The sequence below is a fragment of the Homalodisca vitripennis genome, chromosome 3 (assembly GCF_021130785.1).
Source record: "Homalodisca vitripennis isolate AUS2020 chromosome 3, UT_GWSS_2.1, whole genome shotgun sequence".
NCBI classification, from domain to species: Eukaryota; Metazoa; Arthropoda; class Insecta; order Hemiptera; family Cicadellidae; genus Homalodisca; species Homalodisca vitripennis.
This window is the reverse complement of record NC_060209.1, coordinates 130,968,969-130,995,339: the sequence shown is the minus strand read 5'-3', so window position 1 is coordinate 130,995,339 and position 26,371 is coordinate 130,968,969. Positions and strand designations below refer to the sequence as shown.

Below are 26,371 nucleotides of genomic sequence, written 5' to 3'. Positions count from 1 at the left end.
GAAACAAAATTTGTTGCAAAGAAACCCATAATATGGTTCAACCAAAATATTAACTTACATTAACATTATCTAACATCATAATTAACCAACCGTATGAATTGTGTCATATTGTGAAAAGCCATAGCAGTCATCAAGTAATGATTTTCCTGAATATATCTCTAATTGATAATTATTTAACTGTTGTAACTAATATAAGGCCTCAAAATTACAAAAAAGGGAAAATACAAATAAATAAATAGCATTATTTTCATTTTTACCAGTTAGCTCTTGTTTGTTTGATAATTCAACATTTGTTTCAAATTAGTTAAGTTGAATTAGTAATAGCAAGCTGGATGAATAAAGTATTTTTTATTTTGAGGTGCTATACATGCTATACTTTACGGTGTATCGCAGATGATTAATTCACATCTAGAATTTTATAATAGATTTATTGTTTTATTTTAAATTATCTATTAAGCAAGAATGAAGATAAAATAAGTTTATATACCAGTGTTCCTGTAGCTTAAAATCTATTTAATATCACTTGTACAGGAGGACACATCCTGTCTGGGGCTGTCATTGATCCTGTGGCACTCAACGAACTGTTACCAGAATGGAAGGAACTGGGAGCACCACTCAACACACCTGTCACCGATGACAAGTTCGCCTTCCTCACCAAAAACTCCAGGATACCAATACCAGTGTTGAAAGGTGAGTGTTAGGGTTCAAGGAATGAAACTTTTAATTACTTGTACTATGAACAGTTTTGTGCAGATTGTAATACAATATGTATACATCTTATTTATGCCCATTCAAATCTTAAAACGAAAACTAACAAGTAGAAAGTTGACATGAATTTGCTGAATAATTACACCTAATCTTTGATGAATAGGATTAATAAAAGGCTTGTTGGCATAGAGAGCAAACTAAACACCCCAGCTTGAATCTTAGAAACCCTTTTTTATTGTATTAGTTACACAAGAGATAACTTATCCAAAGCTTTATATTGAGGCATGGCCAAAGTAAGCGCTCAGACTGCCATCTGTGAAGTGAGAGCTCAGGTAGCAAATATTTAACTCTAATAATCAGTCAGAACTAACTCTAGTAATCCCCTGAACCTCAGCACACCTCATCCATATTATTTATCTCCTGTGCAACTAATACAGTCAAAGTAACACTCAAATTTACTGAATGAGCAACAAGTAGTCTGTATCATTACAAATGGTGCAAAAATAAAACACTGCATTTTGAGCATTGGAGTCCATACTCATCATGTGCGAAAAATCTTAACCCTTAACCTGTTGACAAGTGCAAACGGCATTTGCCGTGCCGCTATGACGGTCCATACTGAGTGCCTCATTGACCAGTGACAGACTTTTAGGGAGTAAAACAAAAAAAACTTTTAAAAGTTAATAAACTTGTTTATTATAGTTTAAATGTGTAAAAATACATTGTAGATTGTTAAAAGCTATAACCTCGTTTTAAAACATTGCTAGTGTGTGATACTGCTCAAAACAAGGATATATACAAAGGGCGACCTTACATGTTAAACATTCATAGTTGGTTTCTTTTCTTCTTTGACCAGTTCGAGTGGTGTGTTTGCATGCACACATAGCACTGCCTGAGTAGTTGATGCTTCTTTGTGTCATTCTGGGGGAGTGGCCTTATAAAATGGCGACCTTGGAGGCGTAGCGGGTCTTGCGTCCCGCCTCCGTAAAATATTTTTTAAAGTTATCACCAGGTGCCACCACGATACAGGACTAGCAAAACTGTACAGTGACACTATTAGGAACAACTGAAAAGTTTCAAAAATCTCCGCTAGACGTCACGATAAGTCAGTGAGAACGAACTGACAGTCATTAGTCTGCAACGGAAAATGCCGTGCTCCCTCATATGGGACCAAACGGCAGATGCTGTGCGCACTCATTTGTGTATGTTTTGCTGCACTCGTCAACAGGTTAAAGTGTGAAATATTTTTACTTATTGTTGTTCTTACTGTGTTTGTAAGTTGAGTTTGCTTTATTTATAATTATTGAACATCATTCACTTAAAAAATGTTTTGTTATTACTCTTTATAATTGTATCTTCTTTACTTACGTTCAAATCAATTGCCTTCCTGTCAGAGAACACACTATTTTCAAGTACAAGGCAGCAAATATTCAGTTGATTGATTCCAAGGCTGAAACCAAACTCATGGTCATGATAGGTGAAAACATTTCAAGGTGCTGTGCATGTCAAGCTTGATGTTTTGAGGCAAATAACATTGATTATCTTCTTATTGTAAAATAATTATGGTACCCATACAACCGCCTGCTGGAGCAAATTATAAGGAAACCCAATTTTATATTACCACCCTTTTCATTAATCTCACCTTACATATATTTTCTAAAGTATTGGCCTCTGATCTCCCTTTTTCTTGTTAGCAGTTGTAAAAAGTAAACGAAAAGTTGTAAGAGAATTGTACATGTCTATATTTTGAAAATTATTTAGAGCTATGTAGCTATCAAGAAAATAGCAAATAAGTCTTTCAAATATATTATATCCATCACTTAATTAAGTAATAAATTTTGTTCTGAATGCTCTGACAGTGTCCATTGTTTATTGTATTAATAAATACATCTATTGTATGTTGTGTTTGCAATCTGAAAAAAGAGTGAAGTTTCCAATGTTTTGTAGTCCTAATTTTAGATGAAAGATTTATACGCATAACTAAAATTTTTGTCTTAGAAATATTTCTATAATATTAATGGGTATTTGGCAAAAACTTTATCTATATCATAAATGTGTCCAGTAGGTTCATTAAAAAAAAATTGTAATTAATTGAGTGTTATACAGGGTGAGGCAGTGAAACGGCACGATTTCGATAGTGGTTGTCGGGCGCGGAGGGGGTTGCGAGAGTGGGGGAAGTGACCTTGGGCGTCTAGAGTGGTGGAAGTTTCAGTAGCCATGGAGCGTTGGTCGAGTGCGCAACGTGCATATGCCGTAAAGGCATATTACAAAAACGCGGATAGTGTGGTTGGTGCTCAACGCGCCTTTCGTCGTGAATTCAACCTGCCGCCACGGGCTCCCGTGCCATCAAGGAAAGCCATTCTCCTTTGGGTTAAAACCTTTGAAGATACTGCTAGCACAACAAAGAAAAGAGGCGGTAGCACAAAAACAATCCGGACACCCGAGAACATTAATCGTGTGCGCGAAGTGTTGGGACGAAGTCCGCGAAAATCCGCGAGACGGCACAGCGCAGAACTTGGTCTCAGCAATCGATCAGTAAGACGGATTTTGAAGAGTGACCTTCACTATCATCCATACAAAATTCAGGTAGTGCAAGCCCTTAAACCAATTGACTACAATAACCGTATACGCTTTTGCCAGTCAATGCTTAACGTTATTGAACGAAATGAAGAAAGAGTGCATAACTTATGGATGAGTGATGAAGCCCACTTTCATCTTAGTGGGTACGTAAATAAGCAAAACTTCAGATATTGGTCCTCAGATAACCCGCAAGAACTTCATGAAAAACCTCTCCATTCTGAAAAAGTAACAGTCTGGTGCGCAATGTCATCTCGTGGAATCGTGGGGCCCTATTTTTTTGAAGATGAAGATGGCAACACAGTGACGATAAACTCTGGACGTTATGCTGACATGTTGACCATTTTTGGTCTGCCTGGAATTGATCGACATGATCCAGATGCTGAAACACTCTTCCAGCAAGATGGTGCAACAAGCCATACTGCTAATGTCTCAATGAAATTGCTCAGACTTGCATTTCCACGACGTCTAATCAGCAGGAATGGCGATTTCCCCTGGCCTGCCCGTTCACCAGATCTGACGGCACCAGACTTTTTTCTTTGGGGCTACCTCAAGTGCAAAGTCTTCCAGGAAAATCCACCAAGAACAAAAGAAGACCTGAAGGAGCGAATTCGACAGGAAATTAACAACATTCCAGTACAGATGCTACGAAACATCATGGGACAATTTCATCTCAGGCTTAGACAATGTGTGCAAAACCAAGGACGACACCTCACTGACACCATATTTAAAAAATGATTGTTTTTAAGTTAAATCTTTAATTTCCACTCTTGTACTTGAGATCCATGTTCAACTATTATGATTTTACTTGTAAATAAATCTTTGGTGGTTTTACAAAATCGTGCCGTTTCACTGCCTCACCCTGTATTAATCTAGTAATGTTTTGTTAATTACAATTGAAGGAAGGGAACTATGAATAGATTTATTTCCTTTTCAATTGAATTGTAGTTTTCGGTGAGAAAGAATTCAATTTGTAGGGAGTTGATCATGTTAAAAACAAGGTTTGACTATAGATATCTTCTTACCTTACACAACCACCATATCTGCTCAGGTATGCCAATGGATAACCATGGAAATTTTGTGGTGCGACTGGGCCATGTGGTCAAGTGGCTGGGGGAGCAGGCCGAAGGAGCAGGGGTGGAGTTGTACCCAGGCTATGCGGCAGCAGAGGTCCTGTATCATCCTGATGGCAGTGTCAAGGGCATCGCCACTAATGATGTCGGTATTGCCAAGGATGGTTCTCCCAAGGTTTGTTGAAATCACCAGTGTTATATGGTTCATTGCTTTTAACCCTTCAACGCGTTATTTTTTTTTCATGGTCATACTCCCTCCTGCGTTGATTTTTCTGGCGGTTTTTTAGAGATTTTGTGTTTTATAAATAATATAAGCAAATTACCCAAGTTTATAATTATTTTATTCTACTTCTATGTTGTTAGTGTTTAAAATTAGCCAAATTAAACAAAATTAACCTACTTTAGGTTAATTTCCCTAAAAGCTAGCTAACCTACAAACCATCCCCAACTCATGTTTATAAAACACAACAAATTGTTCCTGTCAAAACGGGATTTCCTTCTTCAAAACAATATAGTTAGCTTGTAAAACTAATAATAATAACTAAACAAAGGAACGTAAAACACACAAAAATATGTCAGTTGAACATAACCATCACACTAACAATGACTGTAAACAACAACAAACGTAAGCTGATAAACGATCGGCTGCACGGCAATGACGTCGTCTTGAATGCAGCTGATTTCTCAGATATTTTTTCTAAAGATCGATTTTTCGAGATATCGACTCAATTAATCGAAAGTTTGAATCTTCTCCTTTCGATTGGTATACATTTTTCATTGAAAACATTCGATAGTCGTCTGTTACAGCTACAAAAATAACCGACTACTCCATGACGTACTCAGTACGGCAAAACGCGATCTCAAGTAAAAGTGTCATGACATACCTAGTACGGCAAAACGCGTTGAAGGGTTAAGGAACCAAGGAGAAAGGAATATCTTGTGAGCGAAAGGAATGTTAGAGGTGTAGCGGAGATCATTTTAGCTAATTGCTTTTGTAAGGACAGATGAAAAATAAGAATGAAAAATCCGAGCAGGTTTTGGTGAACTTTGTTCTGTTGCACATACATAGAGAACAATCTGAGCATTTCAATTTAAATTATCATAATTGGTAATCTATTGCTAATACCAATAAAAAGCGGATCTCAATTCTTAATTCCTGTATACTTACATTGTAATAAGTTAACAGGGTGGCCACCCGACTGGGAAAACTGGGAATTAGCCGGGAATTTAATGCACCAAGAAAAACCGTGGAACAAGCCTGGCATCTCCTTTGTAGAACCGGAAAAATCTCAAAAACATTTTCTTTCTGTAACAACTTATGAAATCAAGATATAGTATAACAGCTCCTTGAAACAAGCATTGATTATTCCTAAACATTGTATTTTACGTGACGTGATCCGTAAAAATCTGAATGAAGATCAACAACGTATAGGTAAATAATGTTGCTAAATTGTTTACAGAGTATGTGGACAGCAAGTTTAAATTCAACGATTAAAGTTGGTCGACCAATTGTCTCAGTTCAGTTTGTGAATGATTACTCCTCACACGCATTCCCACCCTTGCATAGGTTAAAATAAAGAAAGTAAGTTTATGGTCACATCCAAATTTCAATTGAAATAAAATTGTTGCCTGTCTGCAGATGGCTCTTGGAAATCAGATCAGTTCTCCAATCAAAGACTTGCCCACGCACTTGATAATTGGTCAGACATTTCAAACTGTTCAAACCAAATTGTCTAACCAATCGTTACATGTATAAGGAGTCATATATCATATTGTTTCAGAAAATGTGACAAATCTAACAAAAACTCTGTGTTCTGCTGAAAACCTGGGAAAGCTTGGATTATGCATGAATTTTCAGCACTGGTTCAAAAGTGCATGGATTATGGATGAACTTTTATAATGTCTCTGAAATTACTACTAGGTATGAGTCAATTTCGATACTTGATACCGCGATGCTTTTCATTTGATTCCAGAAACATAAAATATGCTTGGAAAGTCATGATTTAACAATATCACTAATAGGTCGAAGCTAAATCTCTAATTAAAATAAGGTTATTTGAGGACTACAATTGAATGGCAGTACAGAAATAACCAAATGTTTATACATGTTTTTTTGTACTCTTTGTATGAATAAACATAGACAGTAAACCAATTTATCAAATTACTTAGTTTTACTAATAATTTTTTTGTTCTGTTCGTGGACTACAATTAGCAGTAGATTGCTAAAACATTGTTGTAGTTCCTAGTGTATAAAATACTATACAGGGTGTATATTATGTCTGGAAACACCCAAATATATCGTTTAATAATTTAAATATAAATTTGAAACCTCTTACAATCGTGATAGAGATTGAGCATCTACTTTTTGGAACAATGTTTTGTTATGTCACACCAACGGGGGACGTCCTGCCGAGGGTATCGTGAATATTCTTAATGGAAGCCTATACCTTGTGATACATAATTTTAAAGGTAATAGCTTACTGAATTGAATGCCACAAACCGCATCTCAAAGGAATTATTCTATCAGAAAATAGAGCATTTTTAGTATTGAAAATTTACTGATGTTCAACAATGTAATTTTAACATGGTTCTTGCCACAAAATGTGTTACACTAATTTTTTAGCATTTTTTAAATGTTCAATTAAAATAAAATAAACAATTTATTTTTAAGCTGGTTTCATTAGTACAAATTTACCAGTTTTTATTACAATGAATAAAACTTATGACTCACTTTCTCTGATTACTTATGAATCTGTACTTGGTGTTTTCCAGTCAGCAGGAAGGTTTGAGACAAAGGTCACTAGCCTATGAGAAACATTATTGTGTTATTAATCATCTGGTCTACAGGTTTCAGTTTGTTGAGCATGGAGCTTTCACTAGACACGTCTAAGCTTGGGAATTACAAATGGACAAAGGTCATATCATTCCTGTCGAGTTAATCAGTGTCTCTGAAGCATTGCTGTCAACAAGTTATCTAATTACAGTAGTTCAGTTTTTATTTGGCATTTTAATGGAATTGTCTGAAAGAGAACGAATTACTCTGTTGATGATGCGAGGATATGGCGATCGTCAAAGATCTTATCGGGAAGTTTGTAATTTGTTTAATGACACTTTCCCAGAAAGGAATCCCATAAGTGTTTCAACAATATCAAAAACTATTGAGCGTTTTGAAATGACAGGGAGTGTACGTAATCGGCCAAAGTCGGGTAGGATACAATCTGCAACAGATGAAGAACATGCACTAGATGTTTTGCAAACATTTATTGAAGACCCACATACATCGCTCAGAAAAGCTGCACAGCAACATGATATGCACCCTATGTCTGTGAGTAAGATTTTGAAAATTAATAAATACAAACCATTTAAAGTTCATTTAGTCCAACAGTTAAGTGAGGATGATTACGACAGAAGAGTTGAGTTTTGTGAACTTGTGATGCGCAAATGTGATGACAATAGAGATTTTCTGACCAACATACTATTTTCTGATGAGGCAACTTTTTTCCTAAATGGCAATGTTAACAGGCACAATTGCCGTTACTGGGCTAGTGAAAACCCACATTGGATTACTGAGTCCCATTCACAGCAACCACAAAAACTGAACGTATGGTGTGGAATTTTAGGTAACAAAATTGTTGGACCCTTTTTCATCAATGGAAATTTAAATGCCGAACTTTACTACAATATGCTCCAAAATGAAATAATCCCAGCTATTCAAATTGCATCAGGAGAATACTTTGATAATGTATGGTTTCAGCAGGATGGTGCTCCACCCCATTATGGGAGACAGGTAAGAGAGTATTTGGATTTAAGGTTTCCTCATAAATGGATTGGCCGAAGAGGAGAAATCGAATGGCCTCCAAGATCTCCGGATTTGTCACCAATCGATTATTTCCTATGGGGTCATTTAAAATCCAATGTTTATAGAAGAAAGCCTCATAATTTGGAAGACCTAAGAAACAGGATTATAGAGGAGATTGCTTTGATAACTGAAGAAATGTTAGGCAACTCTGTCGAATCATTTTACACAAGATTGGCTCATTGTCAAACCGTAGAAGGAACACAGTTCGAACAATTGCTTTGACACCAAATGCAGGTAAAACGTTTGTTGTAAGACTTTTCTAACAGCATACATTATTTTTTATTTGTAATAAGAAATCAATAACATAAGTATTTCCATAATTGTACTGTAATAAAAACTGGCAAATTTGTGCTAATAGAACCAGCTTAAAATGAAATTTTTGTTTTATTTAATTGAACATTTAAAAAAATGCTAAAAAATTAGTGTAACACATTTTGTGGCAAGAACCATGTTAAAATTACATTGTTGAACATCAGTAAATTTTCAATACTAAAAATGCTCTATTTTCTGATAGAATAATTCCCTTGAGATGCGGTTTGTGGCATTCAATTCAGTAAGCTATTACCTTTAAAATTATGTATCACAAGGTATAGGCTTCCATTAAGAATATTCACGATACCCTCGGCAGGACGTCCCCCGTTGGTGTGACATAACAAAACATTGTTCCAAAAAGTAGATGCCCAATCTCTATCACGATTGTAAGAGGTTTCAAATTTATATTTAAATTATTAAAGGATATATTTGGGTGTTTCCAGACATAATATACACCCTGTATAGACAAGTGCAGTAACAAAATAACGTGTTTTAAAATAATAACTTATTATAAATAACACATTATTTTAAAAGATCTCTTTGTTTGCCACTGAACATCGGGCATTACTACATAGAATGAACAGATATGCAGCAGTGTATGGACATAGATAGACATAGGAAGTAGTAACTGAAAGCTAAATATTATTGACAAAACTAAACTAATTAGTTCATTTGGTTAATTATCTATATTTTGGTTACAAACTCAAAATATAACAAAAACATATTTTAGCAGTCAGTAATTTACATACTGCTGATCAGCTGTTGTCTGTGAATAGATGCAACAGACAAGTGGGTTGATGTGCAATCACAAAAATATAAAATGCGAACTGAGAAAAATGTTTTAAAAACTATGGTCATTATTTTATCTGTCAGTTTTTCTTACAGAAAGTAAGATAATTGAATGTAGTTTTAATTATAATAATTGGTATTTTACAGTTTTAAAATGATTTAACTACCTTAATACTCAACAATTATTTTCTTAACTGGGATACTTTATTTTTTATACTAGATGTGTGAAAGTTTTAATCTTTACAGATGTAATGTAATACTAGTTATGATTAATTCAGTATTAAAATTGATATTTGTGTTGGACCTATAGTCATCATTTGAGCGAGGCATGGAGCTCCACGCCAAGGTGACCATATTTGCAGAAGGCTGCCATGGACACCTCGCGAAGGGTTTGATGAAGAAATTCAACCTAAGAGAGCATGCAGAGCCTCAGTCGTACGGGTTGGGGGTGAAGGAAGTGTGGGAGGTGCGGCCCGAGGTCCACTCCCCTGGCAGAGTCGAGCACACCATAGGCTGGCCTCTTGTGAGTATCTGCCATCATTAATCCTCAACTCCAAGGTTATTATACTTCTAGTTGTGTAAGTAACTAATTTACTTGATGTCCTTTTAGATGGATTTCATTTCACTGTTGGTTTCTATTGTTTTGTTTATCTTTCTTCTATTAAAAATTACATTTTTAACTTCAAAACATTATTATATATTAAACTTTGTTATTTTCCAACAATTTAATTAATTTAGTACCTAATGGGGTCTAACAAATAAAGAAAATGTTTGATTAAAATTTCTGTTTAGAATCTTATAATGCTCAAAATTGACCTTCAAATTTTATTTGTTCAATATTAAGTATTAGTTACACTTAAAAGGCTTTGTTTAGCCGATGTTTGTCCTTTGACTTTATTTCGTACTAACACGTGTATAATAGGTCCTTTAGGTCCTTGGCAATAGGCCACTCCTATGAAGAACAACTACTCAGTAATCAGGGATAACAAAAATGTCATTTTTCAATTATATTGTAACATTATAAATGTAATAATTATAACATATTTAAGTTGTTTTATATACAGGGTGATTCTAGTACAGGTCACCAAACTTTGGGAAATAGTTATCAATATTTTCTGGTTCAACCTACGAGTCTGAAAATTGCTATCACAATTAATTAAAATATGGACATATATAACCCTCGTGATGGTCTAACAGTTGTTAACTGAAGATGGCTTCACTAAATTACCAAGCAAAATAAATTATGTTGTAGAACGGATAAAATAATGTTGTTTATTATTATAAACCGTAGTCAACTTCAACGTTGCATCAATAATGTAATCAAGTGAACTTATTTAGAAACTATATGGGATATAAATATATATATAATGTGTGTGTGTGTGTGTGTGTGTGTGTGTGTGCGTGCGTGCGTGCGTGTGTGCGTGTGTGTTTATTAATGTTTCATAAAAATAAAATTATTGTTTTTGTAGAAATTGTAGAGAATATTGCTTAGAAATTAAAATAAAAACCTGAGTGATGTTTCAGGACAAGAAGACATATGGAGGCTCATTTTTGTACCACTTAAATGAGTCAACTCCTCTGGTTGCTGTTGGGTTTGTTGTGGGATTAGACTATGTCAACCCCTACTTGAGCCCCTTCAAGGAGTTCCAACGATTTAAACATCACCCCTCTGTCATCAAGACTTTTGAAGGAGGAAAGAGGTGAGCTTATTGAAAAAATCTCTTATTTACGTAGCTTATGGACAAATCTCTTGTTACTTAGCTCATTTACAGTACTCCACAATTCAGATTTTGGCTTAATCCCTTAATGGTTTTTGACGTAATATTATGTTTATAGCGATTGCGTTAAGGTGTGCTACTGATATAATATTATGCATTGTTATATTGTTCCTGTTATATTTTGTTGTCTGTTGTAATATTGAGCAAGAAGCGTTTCTATGACAACAGCACATCACACAAGTAGTTCTGGTATATTTTACTAGATGTCAGCACTTTCTTGGTCTTCTGTTATGAGTCTTTATATGCACCTTCTTATGCATATAAAACATATACTTAACAAGTTTTTTTTTAATTTTTATCTGTATAAAAACCAGCAAAAAAATTCAGAAAAACAATATTAAGGTGGTAAATTATTTTCAAAACCCAAGAAATGTCAAATTTTTTAATACGATTGATAATTTATTACTCTATAATACCCAAATTAGCACACAAAGACTCGTTACACACCAAATTAACACTAATAAATTCTAAATTTATATGAAAATTTGTCACAAAAGAAGTACTAAAAATAATTACTTCTTTTGAAAATAAATGGTCATCAGGTTTTAATTAGATACTTATTAGAGCCAATGAATTTGCTTTTAAATTTATAGTTCAACCTTTGACTCATCTGATAAACTCATTTTTTGTAAGTGGCTATTTTCTAACAAGCTAAAGATAACTAAAGTGATACCACTTTATCAAAAATTCTGATCATAAAGAATTGCAAAATTATCAACCTTTATCAATATCACCATCATTTTCTAAAATTAAAAATATATTGTGTATACCTAATTGGTTAATTATTTAGAAGAGAATGATTTACATGATTCCGAGCAGGATGTTCAGCCAAATTTGATGTTTCTGAATCTTTTATTACTTCAATTCATAAAAGAGAAAAAAACTTAGGGTGTTTGTGAATCTAAGTAGAGCCTTTGACAGTGTATCACATGCTTTGCTCTTGTACAATCTCGTGGTATAAGCAAATATATTTTGGCATGGTTCAACCCTTAGCCCTCGAATTACTTTCAACCAGAACTGGTAGCACAATCGCTTTACCATTTGTGGGTTAGGACTGATTTGGTGTTTTAGCTATTACTTGTTATATTTTGTCCTTTTATAAAAATTTGACAGTTTCAATCTTGAAAGTTATAGTAACTTCTTTAAAAACCCTGATCTGAGAAATTTAGGTGCATTTATACAACGCTTGAGAACCAAAAATAAGTAAATATGTATAGTTGTCAAATGCTTTTTGTTTTTTATTTTTTTTAAGGTAGCAGGAAATTCCTAAAATTTGTTTTTACATTTTTTTGTTCAGGATACCACATATATTGATTGTGTGGATGCATATAAACATCATTTCAATTCCTGTACGGCAAAAAAACTTATACACAGTAAATAGTTGCAAATAAATGTACTATTATTTCTAAAAAAAATTGCAACTCTTGCAGTAATAGGCCTATTAAAACTAGTTTATGGCAAGTTACCAACTAAATTTGTGTTCTGGGTATCAGTAGTATAATTTTCATAATCAGTTAAGTTTTCATCATCAAACAATAAATCATCTTCAACATTTCATCATTAAACAAAAAATCATCTTCAACATTATCAATATCACTAAAACTACTTATATTGTCATCTGAATAGTCATCTAAGACTTCACCTACTTGTGCCAATTCAAATAATCCCGTTCAAGAAACAATGAAAATACATCACAGTTACAGAAATGTTGAACGAAGTAAACACACAACAATGCACATGACGGTTTTGCTAATACACCAAAACAGCTGATTTGGAAATAACGTTTTTCAATGTTTGCAAGCAGCCAGTTGTCTCAAAGTGGATTATTTTGATTATATCATGTATCAAAGTATATGTTAAGATCAATTTCTGTTTGGTTTGTGAAGCAACAAACGGCAGCTACGCAGGAGACGGGTCGCAACTGTCCTGTGAGGCCTCGGCAAAACAGCGCATCGGCGTGTTGGCCTCCCACTGCGAGCACTAATGGTTACGTTCTATCAGTTACTGTAGATAGAGAAAATAATAAACCCGGCAACTGAAGCATGCAGTGGGGTACTGCACTTGCAGAATATTAGATTCCAAATGTCATCTGGAGATACTGGATTTTGGATTGTAGTAGGGATGAGGAAGCCCTTGCATTGCGCTTCCACCCCTGGTCCTTTGGGTATAGACTGATATTGTCTAGCTACTGTTGTATGTGAAAGTGGCACCGATAACTCATGTATGGCTCATCTCTCGTAGAGTGGGAAACTTTATCAGTTTTAATTTTTGAATACGTATAAAGTTGTTGTAGGACTAACAGTTATTGAGATAGAGGCTTAACACCAAAATAAGGGACCTTTGAGCCCCACTCCTCTACATAAAAATTACAGTGACTCACAGTTGGCCCAAGATATATATATGGTTAGGATGTTGTAATCTTTACCAAGTGATTTTTAGACTTGATAACTTTATTCTACAAGTACATAATAAAACTGTACATACACCGATTTGTCTAATGGTATAACATTTAATTTATGTATTTGTGCAAAAAATGCCAAAGATTAAATTGTCCTGAGATGATAGTTTATCCAATGATGGCAGGATAGCGTATGGAGCTCGGGCCTTGAATGAAGGAGGGTTCCAGTCCTTGCCTAAGCTGACATTCCCTGGGGGCTGTTTGGTTGGCTGCAGTGCTGGGTTCCTCAACGTTCCCAAGATCAAGGGCACCCACAACGCTATGAAGAGTGGGATGTTGGCTGCGGAGAGTGCATATGAGGCTGTCACTAGCGAACAGACCTCACCTACTGCAGGTATATAGTTTACAGGTTTCTTAACAACTGTATGAAGTGTTTTAGTATTTCTGGTAAGGAGTAAAACTATGATAAATCATAATTACAAGTTAGGGTGCCAGACAGACAAACAACAAGCTCTCTGAACTTAAAGTTGGTAGCTCAATCTGTTGTGAAGTTAACCTGTGGAAAGTTAGGATTTGGCTAATGCTGAGTGAAATCCCATGGTTGTTGTGCAATTGGATTTTTCCTGTATAGATGTGAAGCTTCATTCTAAATTTAAAGTATATATCTCAATTAGTTTTTGAGGTGTAATGGTAACAGAGAGACAAATAAACAGACTGAAGAGAAATTTTTCCAGCTCCTTGAGAGATAGCTTTACTAATGTCCAGCCAACTAAGAGAAGGTGGGTATAGTTTACATGTTGAGATTGAGTATAAAAGCATGTTTAGGTCAGGTATGAATTGGGCTCGGATCCTTAGAACCTTTACCTAATTTTTTCTGTGTCATGGGTATATTTAAAGAATAGTTTTTGAAGAATTGGGTGGAAATTTATTGATTTTTGACTGATAATTGATTATTTTTACAAAAATAAAAAAGATGTATTAAGACTACTTTGTTCAAACATAATTTCCTAGTACAATTTAATGTTATGTGAAACTATTTCAAAACAGTGGTTATTACTTGTAGGTTTGGAACCGGTATCTTACACAGAACGCATCAAAGACAGCTGGATCTGGAAGGAGTTGAAGAGTGTCCGCAATTTCCGTCCTTCATTCCACAATCCTCTGGGTCTCTATGGTGGCCTGGTCTACTCAGGATTCAGCATGATCCTGGGTGGACGTGAGCCGTGGACACTTTCACATGGAGGTAACTGCATCTTGATATCTGTGAGTCTTTACAGTGGCTTACTCTGCTTGGGGGTTGACGTTATCTGCCACTAATTAGAATCAGCAGTTCAAATTACATAGGCTAGTACTCAATCTGATATAAAGCAAACTGACACTCGACGTTGCAACAAAATAAATATTACATGAAAACTAAGAACAAGAAAAGGAACTGGAAGTAGTTAGTTATTCATGAAACACTATGAATTTATTTATAATAGTTTTTATAACTTCAATGTTGTAATAATTTTTCTTTTCACATTTTTTATGTTATATTCTCAATACACAATTAAATTTATGAATTATGTAGATTTCAGGAATTTCTACTTCACTATACTATTGTAATGTCCTAAAAAAGAAACACTCTCTGTTGTCTCCTTTATTGAATTTAGTGGTTTAACTGTTGTGCTGGTAATTTTTATACAATTATTGCTTAGTTATAAATTAAAATTAATAATTTTTATCAGCTTAGGCATTTACTGATTGGTGATGGTTACAATGAAAGAATTGCAATGTGAGAAGTCTGCATAATAATCATATTAATAGTCCACAAGCTAATTTGCATTGTATAAATAAGTAGAGGAACTTCCCCCCCCCAAAAAAAAGAAATTGAGCAGCACTATTTTTTATAGAAAATAAAGATAAGATTTCTATATTTTATAGATTTACATTTTTTATTTAACAGAATACTGGTCAACTGACACACATAAAAATAATAGTTACATTAGTGTCAGCCAACAAGACAAACAGATTGAAATTCACATTTCCAGCCAATCTGTATCTCATTTTCTGATTTTGGTTGAATTGTTATATAATATGTCCCTGACAGTTCTTTTCCCTCCAGAAGATAGATTCACTTGTGGCTGGATTCAACCTTCCAGTTGAATCTAAATTTGGTAAAGTAAAAATAGATTTATCACTTATATCTGGGGAACCCTATAGATGTTCAGAATGGCACTTTACTAACCCCATGTGAGATATTGGTGAGGAAGGGTAAATCGATGGGGCTAGTCTACTGAGGAGGATGACTATTGGAGTGGGTAGAGCTCCCTTAGTGTAACAGGTTGTATAAACATGAGGGACTGCTGTTCCCCACCCGCTTTGACTGGAGAGGTTGGAACAAGCTGGGATCCCCTTCTTCCAAGGTGATGTGGCTGAGATTCAGTACACGCTATCTCTCCACAGGAGGCTGCCCCTACCCCCGATCTTACCCATAATGAATATCCTGTTACTCCCACAACCACAAATGTCCCTTTGGGGGAGTGCAATGCAAGGTTTCTCAGCTTTTCCCCCTAAGTAGTAAAAAACAGATAAAAAAAAACGTTTCAAGCCAAATTCATTAATTGTGAAAAATGTTTCTTTTGGTATTTTTAATCATCTTATCCTATTTAACCTCCCACTAAAACTAAAACATACATACCTGGCGTTCAGTTTTGTTCTTCAGGCAAATTCCTCTATGAATCTAAATGAAAAACTAGTGTTCCTGTAAATTCAAATTAACTAAGCTTTTGGACTGTGAAGAAAAAAGTTGAAATCCATATTAAATTTTTAAAGGAAAATTGAAAATAAATTTTCTCACTAATTCTCATAATTAAATCAGTTTATGTAAAATAAGAAAACTTACATGTAAGTCTGTTTCTCAGAAACTGGTGTGACATAACATTTGGTGTTTCACAAAAATTAAATTAACCACTTACTTTGTATTATTATATTATATGAATGGTATCTAATAATGTAGTGACTAGTATTCATTAGCTATAACTAAAAGACTTGTAGTACGGACATGTAGAAATAATTCATTATATATTAGACTAGGAATTCTATTCTGTTTAAAATATAATGAAATAATGAAATTTATTCCTTTAAAAGTATACATACAAGAACAACTTAATCATAGGAATATAAGTTGACCTCAGTATCCAGTAATTGTGGCTAACGATAATTAATTTTAGAAAATTACAATATAAACCATTAATTTGTGAATCCAGCAACAAATTAAAAATTCGCACTCGGTGGCGCCTGTGCTAAATTGAGGAACTAAAGATTATAATATTACATTATGTGAAAAAAGAAAAATTACAAATTTCTTACTTTAATAACTAATATAGGTCTACATGCTTGAGCCGTACATTATAAGACTCATTCCAAAGTAAATATAAAAACAACTTGAGTGAGCAAATAGTAGATTTAGAATATACATAGATGTAATTAATTATACAAGAGTAGCATTTAGAAAAGACACGTAATCATAAAAAAATAGCCAATTTTTTATTTGATTTAAAAAAGATTTTAAGTTGGAATAAGATTTAATATAAGGTGGCAATTGATTAAAATACTTAGGAGCAATATACTGAAAAGACTGTTTAAAATTAGATTTGTTGACTTAAGTAATCTAAATATTCGTTGTAAATTACTTCTTGTTTGGTAAGACAGATTTTCTGTACCAGTGTTACCACTTCTAATATAAAAGAGTTTTAAAATTTGTAAACAAACAAATGGTTAATTAATGGGTAATATTTTTAGATGACAAAACAAAGGGTAGGAGCTCTCTCTTTTGTGACAGTTGAGTATTATTCTTATAATATGATTTTGGGATACTCTGAGTTTTTCCAAATAGTTTTTAAAGGTTCCCCCCAGCATTGCACACCATGTTGTAACCAGGAATCAATTAGAGCAAAGAAAAGAATTTGTAATAGACTGGGTTCACAGAAATTCTTCAAATAATAAAAATTTCTGATTGAAAATTTGATTTTCTTATGTAATAATGAAATGAGATTTTGCCAATTTAAATTTTCGTCTAAGTTAATACCCAAGTACTTAAAACTAGTATTTAGTAGTATATTCTTCTATAGTGGACAAAATATAAGTTGCAAAAACTAAAATAAACTTTGTACCGTGAAGAATTTCTCAATGTATAAGCAACTTGCACAGAAACCTCTATTACCCTAAAGTAAAGATAAGTCATATGGATATCTTAGGGTAATGTTATTATGTAAAAATATATTTTTAACACTGTTCATATGTATTTGTATGTCTAGTTTTTAGTAAAGATAATATGTGTGGAAGGTTAAGAAATGGAACAACTGGGTTTTTGTATGTTAGTACCAAATATTTAATATTCTTCTTATACAATGATGCGTTTATAACCAAATCCACCAAGATTTGAAAGTATGACAATATTTCAGATAGTTTGAATTATTAATGTTACAAAAACCGAAACACAATGTTTGGAGAAATTGTAACTGCCTTCGTCTTTCGTTGTCAAACCCTATAAGGCACATGGTTAAACATGCACAGTATATGTGTATGTGTATCTTAGAATATAGATCTGGAATTGAATTGATAGGACAAGAATAAAAAAAAAAAAGTAGAATTGACCTATACCAATTAATTCACAAAACTTGAATACTATCAGCAAGTTATTTTCCATTGACACCCTGCAACATATCACAAAGATTACGGAAAGTATGTTGATTAGACAATAATCTATACATAAAATCTTTTTTTTTCTATTTCCATTTCATTGGCTCTTTAACTTATTTTAAGTGTGGAAACTAGTACGAATACCTAAACAATATACTTAATACTCCTTGTAGGTGCAGATCACACAAAGTTAAAGCCAGCCAAAGAGTTTCAGCCGATCGACTATCCCAAGCCTGACGGAGTGATTAGTTTTGATCTGAACACATCAGTGGCTCTGACCGGCACGAATCACGAGGCAGACCAACCCCCCCACCTCACACTCATGGACGACACTGTGCCGGTCAAACACAATCTTGGTGTCTTCGATGGTCCTGAGGGCAGGTTTTGTCCAGCAGGTAACTGTACTGACAATTTACAAATAAGAGATTTGGACAAAAATAATAATTTTGTACTGGTATTTCTGTTTAAATCTTCCTCTTCCAGTTTCATTAAAGGATCACATCACTATTCTAGTATATAGTGGGTGAAAAATAAAATTACATCATCAGACTCGTGGGTAAACAAGATAATGTATATAATAAAGTTTGTTAGTTTATAGTATTTATTTGAAATTTACATTAAAATTAACAATAAAACAATAGAGGGTTGAAAAACTTTTGTTTTTGTGCCCAACGCTCATACTGCTATATATGAGGGTGGTTTAATGTCTTATCCATACTGACAGGACTAATCTATCAGAGTGATTTCATGAATGACTTATCCATAGACCTGAGTACTCATCTACAGGTCGATTAACATCTTATTAATACTCCGTGGCACTACTCTGTGATGGTGGTTTGAATATGTTATCCATAGTAACACTTTCAGGATGGCTTAAAAAGCAAAAAAATACATACATGTTTTTCAATATAATCTTTTTTAAGACTATAAATTTTTAGTTAAGAGCTGCCCAAAATATATTCTGCTTTATAATAATAGGATTTGTCAAACTTATCAAAATAAACTGATAGTCTTTCTTCCATTTTGTTTTTGTTTTGTTAAAATCCCATTTTGACTAGCATTTTCATATGAGGGGAAGTTAATAATTTAGGAGAGCCTGATCTTAAGAGTAGGTGAGATGTGGATCATGTTCAAACCCTAATGCAGGGTCGGATAAGAAATATACACAATTTGCTACCCAAGGGCTATTGCCATTGAGCCACCTTCTTCCCCCAACTGATGAGTGCCATAAAATAACAACTTGAGTGCCATAAAATAACAACTTAATAATGAATTGCTGTTTTCTAAAAATAAATAAATAATTTATTCCATTTAATCTAAAAATGTAGTATGAATAAAAATGAAATGCACAGGATGAAACAAAATTAAATTATTGCAATGTAGCGATTTCCGTAAATTGATATTTAAACCATGTAAGGTTGCGCCCCTAGCACTCTTTTATGTTAGACCATGCATATAGGACATATCTAACATTTCTGTAACTAAATATGACTTGCTGAATTATAATAATAAGTGATAAAAAAGACTACAATTTTGTGATTTGGAGTAAATTTAGTTGATTTAATATGAATATGAAATATCTTAGCTATAGAATATAAAAATGCCAAAAATATTAAGGCCAGGTGATCACCAGGATTGGCATTATCTACCAAATCTGAAGGCTGTACAACGTTATTGGCTGGAAGTTTTAGTTATTTCTCAGCAAGAAGAGATTTTCCAATTTCTCTTACCTCCGACATGAATATTTCTATTGGTCCTTGCGTTTTGAGGTGGATATAAGACAGGTACTCGGAATGTATAATAATTGTTTCTCTGCTGAGCAGATCCAGGCAACGTAGGGTCAGTGTCCTGAAGAATTAGCAAGGATGTGTGTTTGTTCATAGTTTTTTCCTGAACAGTCTGTATGGGTTCTTCATCTTCGGACTGCTCTGTATTTCTGTCTTCTTCATAATGCTCAGAATCAGTGTCCATGTCTGACTCATTCCTTTGTTTATTAAAGTAACATTCAATAGAAAGTTCTTCCAACCACCAACAAGTTCTTTCATTGTTGTTATTCATTCTGGTATAAAACCAATTAAAAGCACAATATTCACTCACAAATATAAATAAAAACTAAAATTATTCACAAACACGAACTATTCATACGGTTATGCGGTAGGTCACACCATTAGATTGTTCCTAAACTGCATTCACGCCATATATTACAATGTTTACCACTATATACAATTTTATTCAGAAACTGGTGTTAAATTTACCATAAAGAGCATAATTAAGAAGATTAGGGTCATCAGACAGAAACATCATTTTATTACAAATAATATAGCCTACATAATAGCACAATATACACCATTCTAATATTGTAAGCTATTTATTGCTTTAGGAAAACATAAAGATGATAAAGAATACAAACGTTTATTGCTAAAAAATATGATCAAAGTAGTTTTCTTTGCAACTGTGATCATTCTGAAATGTAGAATACACAGCTGCAGTGGTGGATGACCGCCGACAGATCTGAAGATATCAGTAATGTTCCCTACAAACTATTCATTGTATTGTTTAGAAATTGTGCACAAATGTAACAGAATCTGAAGTCACCACTAGTGGCAATCCCATGGTGTCTATGATTGCAGAGATATTGTTTTGATGACCACAAATCGAATCAATCTTTCTCTTATGAAAATTTTTATAGTGAGATTTGGTTCTGTACTATATAATCGCGAGTGTCAAGTTAATCAGTGTTTCATCAAGAGGATGATTTTATTTACTGTACAATAATATACAGTAACCTGCAATGCCCAAAAATTCAGAAACCTAGCTAATTTTCAAACTTTCATGTACAATTTTAAAACAGCTAATTTTGAAATGCCATCGTCTTTCTCCAACTGCTCAATGGATGGTTTTCGTTGGTTGCCACACAAACACATTAATTTGTACAATATTTCTGACTGTTACAAACCTTCTATAGCGTAGGTCACTCTCCATTCAAGTGTGGCCACCTAATATATAGAGATCAGTTCTTAGTCAGGATTCGAACCTGGACTCTCTTCTAGTCCGGATTCACCATACTGCCTTTTAGAAATTGCAGTCACTGATTTTTTTCTCAAATCCCAAATTGTTCTTTGAAATATAGTTTAATTACATAGTTGACTTCTTTGATATTTTAAGATCAGGTATATGAAAGTAAAACATACATAGCAAAGACAGCAATACTTGAGATATGAGTATGGTACATCAAACTTTGTTGAGTTGAGCAGAACACAGGCTTGCTCTGTATTATTATTTCTGTTCAGGATTTGCTACATATATAAGAAAACAATCTGTGATAGAAATCTAGTAATTTTTTATTATAAATAAAGTTTTTTTATTTTTAGAAAAATATCCTAGATAAAAAGAATATTTCACAAAGAATTTTGTTCACATAGTTTAGATCACTGATAAATAGCTGATATTGTAATAGAATTAAAATAGCTAAATCCTACTAATGTTTACCACTGTCACCCACAGGAGTGTACGAGTATGTGCCACTGGAATCCGGTGAAGGTCAACGTCTGGTGATCAATGCCCAAAACTGTATCCACTGCAAGACCTGTGACATCAAGGATCCCAGTCAGAATATCAACTGGGTAGTGCCGGAGGGCGGTGGCGGTCCTGCGTACAATGGAATGTAAACAGAACTGTAACATCTGTTGTACTCTAATCTATTCGTAACGTCATCAGGTCTGGGAAGTGTGATGACATCATTTTGGGTAGTTTCAACAATGTTACAGAATAATCAACAATGTTAGTTTTCTGCAAATAGTGAAGCAATGGAGTTTTTATGACTCAAGGAAATATAGGTCCTTCACATAGTTTGTGCCTTAATAAGAGAATTTACTAAAATAAGTAGGTGTCTGAAAATAAGAGATGAAATCAAAGATACTTTAACTTTTTGATTATTAATTCAATCTTATAATAGTTCAACTTAGTTAGATTTCTCGTATTTGCCTTTAAAAGGTACAAAAACTCCTATTGTTTCTTTGAAGTTGAGTTTCACTAATCCAAATTGGCACCAAACCTTGTTTGGGATACAACATTTTTGGACTAATCTAAATCGTTTAAATTGTGCTATCAAAAAACCATCAATATAATCAATATTTTATTACAACTAGTTCATTGTGGCCCATGGTAAGTTGAAGTTTGGTATTATAAAATGTGTAAAAAATGTCCTATTTTAAATTAGTGTTTATTACAAGTAGGTTCATAACAATAAAAACACATTGTTTTAGGAGTTATTTGTGTCTGTAATTTGAGAATAGAGAAGCAGAATTTATGCTTTATGCAGATAAGCTTTTGTGGTCTGTTTTAATAACTAGAAATTCGCATGAGTATCTTTTCTCGACATTTGTAAAATGTCCAATCCACCCCATCACTGTAACTATATTTATTATTGTTAACATTGGAACTACCCAAATAATTGAAAAATATCAAACAAGCCAACATAATTTGTAAACTTTAAGGTGCTGAAGTTTATAGATTTCTCACAGATCTGCCAGTTTGTTTTAATATTTTTCTTGCCAGCCAAGTAAAACTCTTTAGCAAAATAAATTTCTAAAAAAGAATTTTGATACAAATGAATTATAATAAGTAAACTTATAGGTACTTTTTATCACAAGTAGTGTATTTTGCTTCAATAGTATTAATTACAAAATTAATATTAACTTTTGTTACATTATATTATTCGTACACATTAATGAGTAGAGCTATTCAAGTTTAACATTATTTTGTGTTCATTTACCTAGTTATAATTTCATAAGAAAGGTTTTTGATAGGTTCGTTTAGGTAAAATTAAAAATACTCAAACTTATTGTATTTGTTTTACACTTGAATGTAGGTATAAAGTGATTAGTCCATGGGAATTAATTTTGCAACAGTGCAATGTGACCTTCTATTGATAAAGTAGCATGGCGCAATAAGTGTTCAGGTATTAAATGTACTATATTTAAAATTGATCAGGGTTGCTAATTTAATTGTCTTAGGTGTTGTTATATAAGCATACTGTTGTGTGTACATAAGTGTAAAAAAGAATTAATTATACAAATCAATAAACAATTATATAGTGGATGGTTTAGCCCCTTTAAAAGTAAGCAGACGATCTATGACTCAAATGACTGTGTGAAAAAGGCTGGTTTATTCATTTTTATTTTCATGTTCTTTTTTTTCTATTTAACCAACGATTGTAAACTATAGAGTTACATATTCTATGCACAAAATATTATCAAGAAGTGCAATAAGTTATAATAACTCTTTAAGACCATTTAGTACCACAAAATAAAGTGTTAATCAATTGACAACAAAAAAAAAACAGTGATGGAGTTATTTTGATAATTCAAGATCACTAATTGCTTGTTATGTTAACATCTGTTTTCTTCATTGCTTACAATACTTAAATATAAAAAATAGTCACAATAGTTGTTTATATTTAAGAAATACATAAGTCACATACTTACATATTTAATTACAGAGATATCTTCAGTTTTCTCAGCATTCTTAGTCTTTATTTATATAGATAAAATAAAGTTTAAAAATAGGTTTCCAAGTTTAAATATTTTTTTTCCTGTACTCTGTCAACATGATATTTGTGTAATTAAAAAATTAATATCTTTTTTAATATTTAATTAGAAATATTTTATAAAGTATTACTTTAAAATGTTCTGCTTGTACAAGAAGCATTCTATAAGTCAAAATACCTAAAGATACCTAAATGATATTAATATTTATATTTAATAGTCATTATCATAAAATATACTGGCCATCAAAGAAGTTCCAAGATCACGTTTGGTTTTAAAAGGGTTAAACCATAATACACTGCTAATTATAGGTACATTGTAAGTAATCATGTTTTTGTTATAAACTTTGTCCTCTCTGTTCAAGAAGTGTAAATGATTTTAATATTATTACTTAAGTCATTTATTCTTATGTTATTTGTGCCTTTTAACTTAGGCCTATTTAGCTTAATTTTGGTTTTATATCATTGTATTTTAATATGTGTATCAAGTCCACTTGATACAAAATTTCCATTTGTCTGATTGTTATAAAATGATATATTTGTATTAAATATTAATTTGGAAATATTTATTTAAGTGATTTACATTATATATATACAGGCATTACTCTATTAGTAATTAAAGCTATTTCTACAAAATCAAGTTCTATATTAGAATGATCATGTCCATATTTGTAAATAGAGATTAAGACTGTGTGTCATTTTTATAAGAACTTCTGTTATTAAAAATTATATTGTTTTAAATGGTTTTATTTAATTTCACAAAAATTGTATTTTTACAAAGGAAAGTTCACAGAAACTATTTAATAGCATTTTAATTTTATAGGGTTAGATTGTCTTTACATATAAACTGATATAATTCTTTTAAAATTTTCAATATTAATTTTTATACTTATTTTTTCCAAATCCTCCATAAAACTTAACCCTAGAAGTGGCGATGCTAAACTTCCACAGTGGCAAGCTCTTTTTGGCCACTTTGAAGAGTATTTTTTAAAAATTCACCAAAAATATATTTTTTACTCTAACCTAGTCATGTTGCATACTGAATTCTTCGGAAAGAGTTGAATTTTCATATTATGACAAAATAAAATGATTTCTTGAAACCTGAATTGGACTTATCATGTGAAAAACCAAAAAATTTTGATTGACCAAACTAAAATTGTAACTTTGACACTTTGTAAAAAATAACAAACACATAGTTACAGAAAATCCATTATATACAAAAGGTAGAAACAATAATTACCTACAAATAACAAAGGGAAAAGTTTGAAAATTATAAAAAAATAAATTTAAAAATTTTAAAAAATAAAATTTTTTTGCAAAATAGCAAAAAAAGTTATTTTGTTGAAACTGGTAAAAAAACAACCTAAATGCTGTAGAATTTTTGCATACAATGTTTTACTTTGAAGAGAAAGAGTTTTTTTACAGATCTACCAGATCAGTTTATTACAGTAAATTATTATTTTTAGTTTTTTGTTTGTGATCAAACTTGAAAATGAAATTTGATACCAGGAAACAGTGAATAAACAAACTAACACAAGATCGTAAAAACAATGCCAAATTTATTAAAAACCAAAAAGATAGACAATGTTATAATAATAAAGAAAATATATAGCTATATGTACAAGCCAAGAGAAACGAAACAGTCACGTAGGCCTACTCAGCTAGTTTTGCCACAGACCGCGGGAGAAAACTTAGGATTATTTCAGTTAGTACCATTGATTATTTCATCGTGATGTTGATGATACTATATGAAATGTATTTGAAATATAGTGATGAACGCAACTGTGCAAACTAGGCGTAAAAATAACTATCGGTTGCCTAGCAATAAGCGGCAATGTGAAGCGACTTCTAAGACGTCGCTTGCCACGTCACGGCAGCGTAAATAGAACGTCTCAGACGTCGCTTGCCACTTAGAGGGTTAAGCATGTCAAAAACAGCAGCAATGAGATTTTAAATGCTGATGGTAAAGGATAAAATCTGGTGTAATAATCGGTGGAATAGAACAAATCTGTATACACTATTTCACCAATAAATCAAAATACACTCTTATTAAAACAGAATTAATAAACTGATACAATGGAGTATCGTAGGACCCAGCAAAAAGTAATGAAAGTTATCACACAGATATACGGGCAGTCTGCCATTAGACCTTACCCCGAAATTGATACAGTTTTTCTTCTGACCAAAATAAATCTATACACCAAATTTCAAGTATTTAGGACCTTTCTTAATTTGAAGAATACCTTTAATAATGTAATTGCATTATAAAACACTTAGTAAAAGTTCTGTTATTGAGAATTTAATTTAAATTTCCTATGTTTCAAACAGAGTTGGTAAACTAAAATTATCATTCAGGAAAAGTAAGCATTTCAAGAGTGTTTTGTTTAAATTAAAGTTAAATGATAGTACTGACTTTATCCTTTGTTGTCTGTATTTTGTATTTACTTGGTGATTATTTAATTTTGGTAGAGTGAATTCATTCTCTATCATATTAGTTATATTTTCACTTGGATACTTGTTTGCACAAAAAACAGGTAATTTAGAAAACAATTAAGCAATTGCTTGGTTGCTGAAATCGGTTGATTACTGTTCCATCACAAAAACTCATGTCAATGTTTGATAGACCTTAGTAGACGTTCTTAACATTTG

At 32.8% G+C, this 26,371-nt stretch overlaps 1 protein-coding gene across 1 annotated transcript in view; it reads left to right on the top strand.

The window, feature by feature from the left end:
* The window catches only part of LOC124357506 (electron transfer flavoprotein-ubiquinone oxidoreductase, mitochondrial), a 47,752-nt gene extending 23,289 nt beyond the window's left edge, over nt 1–24,463 (top strand). The window contains exons 4-11 of the mRNA XM_046809372.1: nt 532–690; nt 4,337–4,533; nt 9,629–9,841; nt 10,843–11,018; nt 13,680–13,888; nt 14,558–14,737; nt 18,351–18,572; nt 21,682–24,463. Coding sequence (XP_046665328.1) covers nt 532–690; nt 4,337–4,533; nt 9,629–9,841; nt 10,843–11,018; nt 13,680–13,888; nt 14,558–14,737; nt 18,351–18,572; nt 21,682–21,845 — 1,520 coding nt within the window. The 3' untranslated portion in view covers nt 21,846–24,463. The remainder of the gene's footprint in view (nt 1–531; nt 691–4,336; nt 4,534–9,628; nt 9,842–10,842; nt 11,019–13,679; nt 13,889–14,557; nt 14,738–18,350; nt 18,573–21,681) is intronic.
* Nucleotides 24,464–26,371: the final 1,908 nt, after the last annotated feature.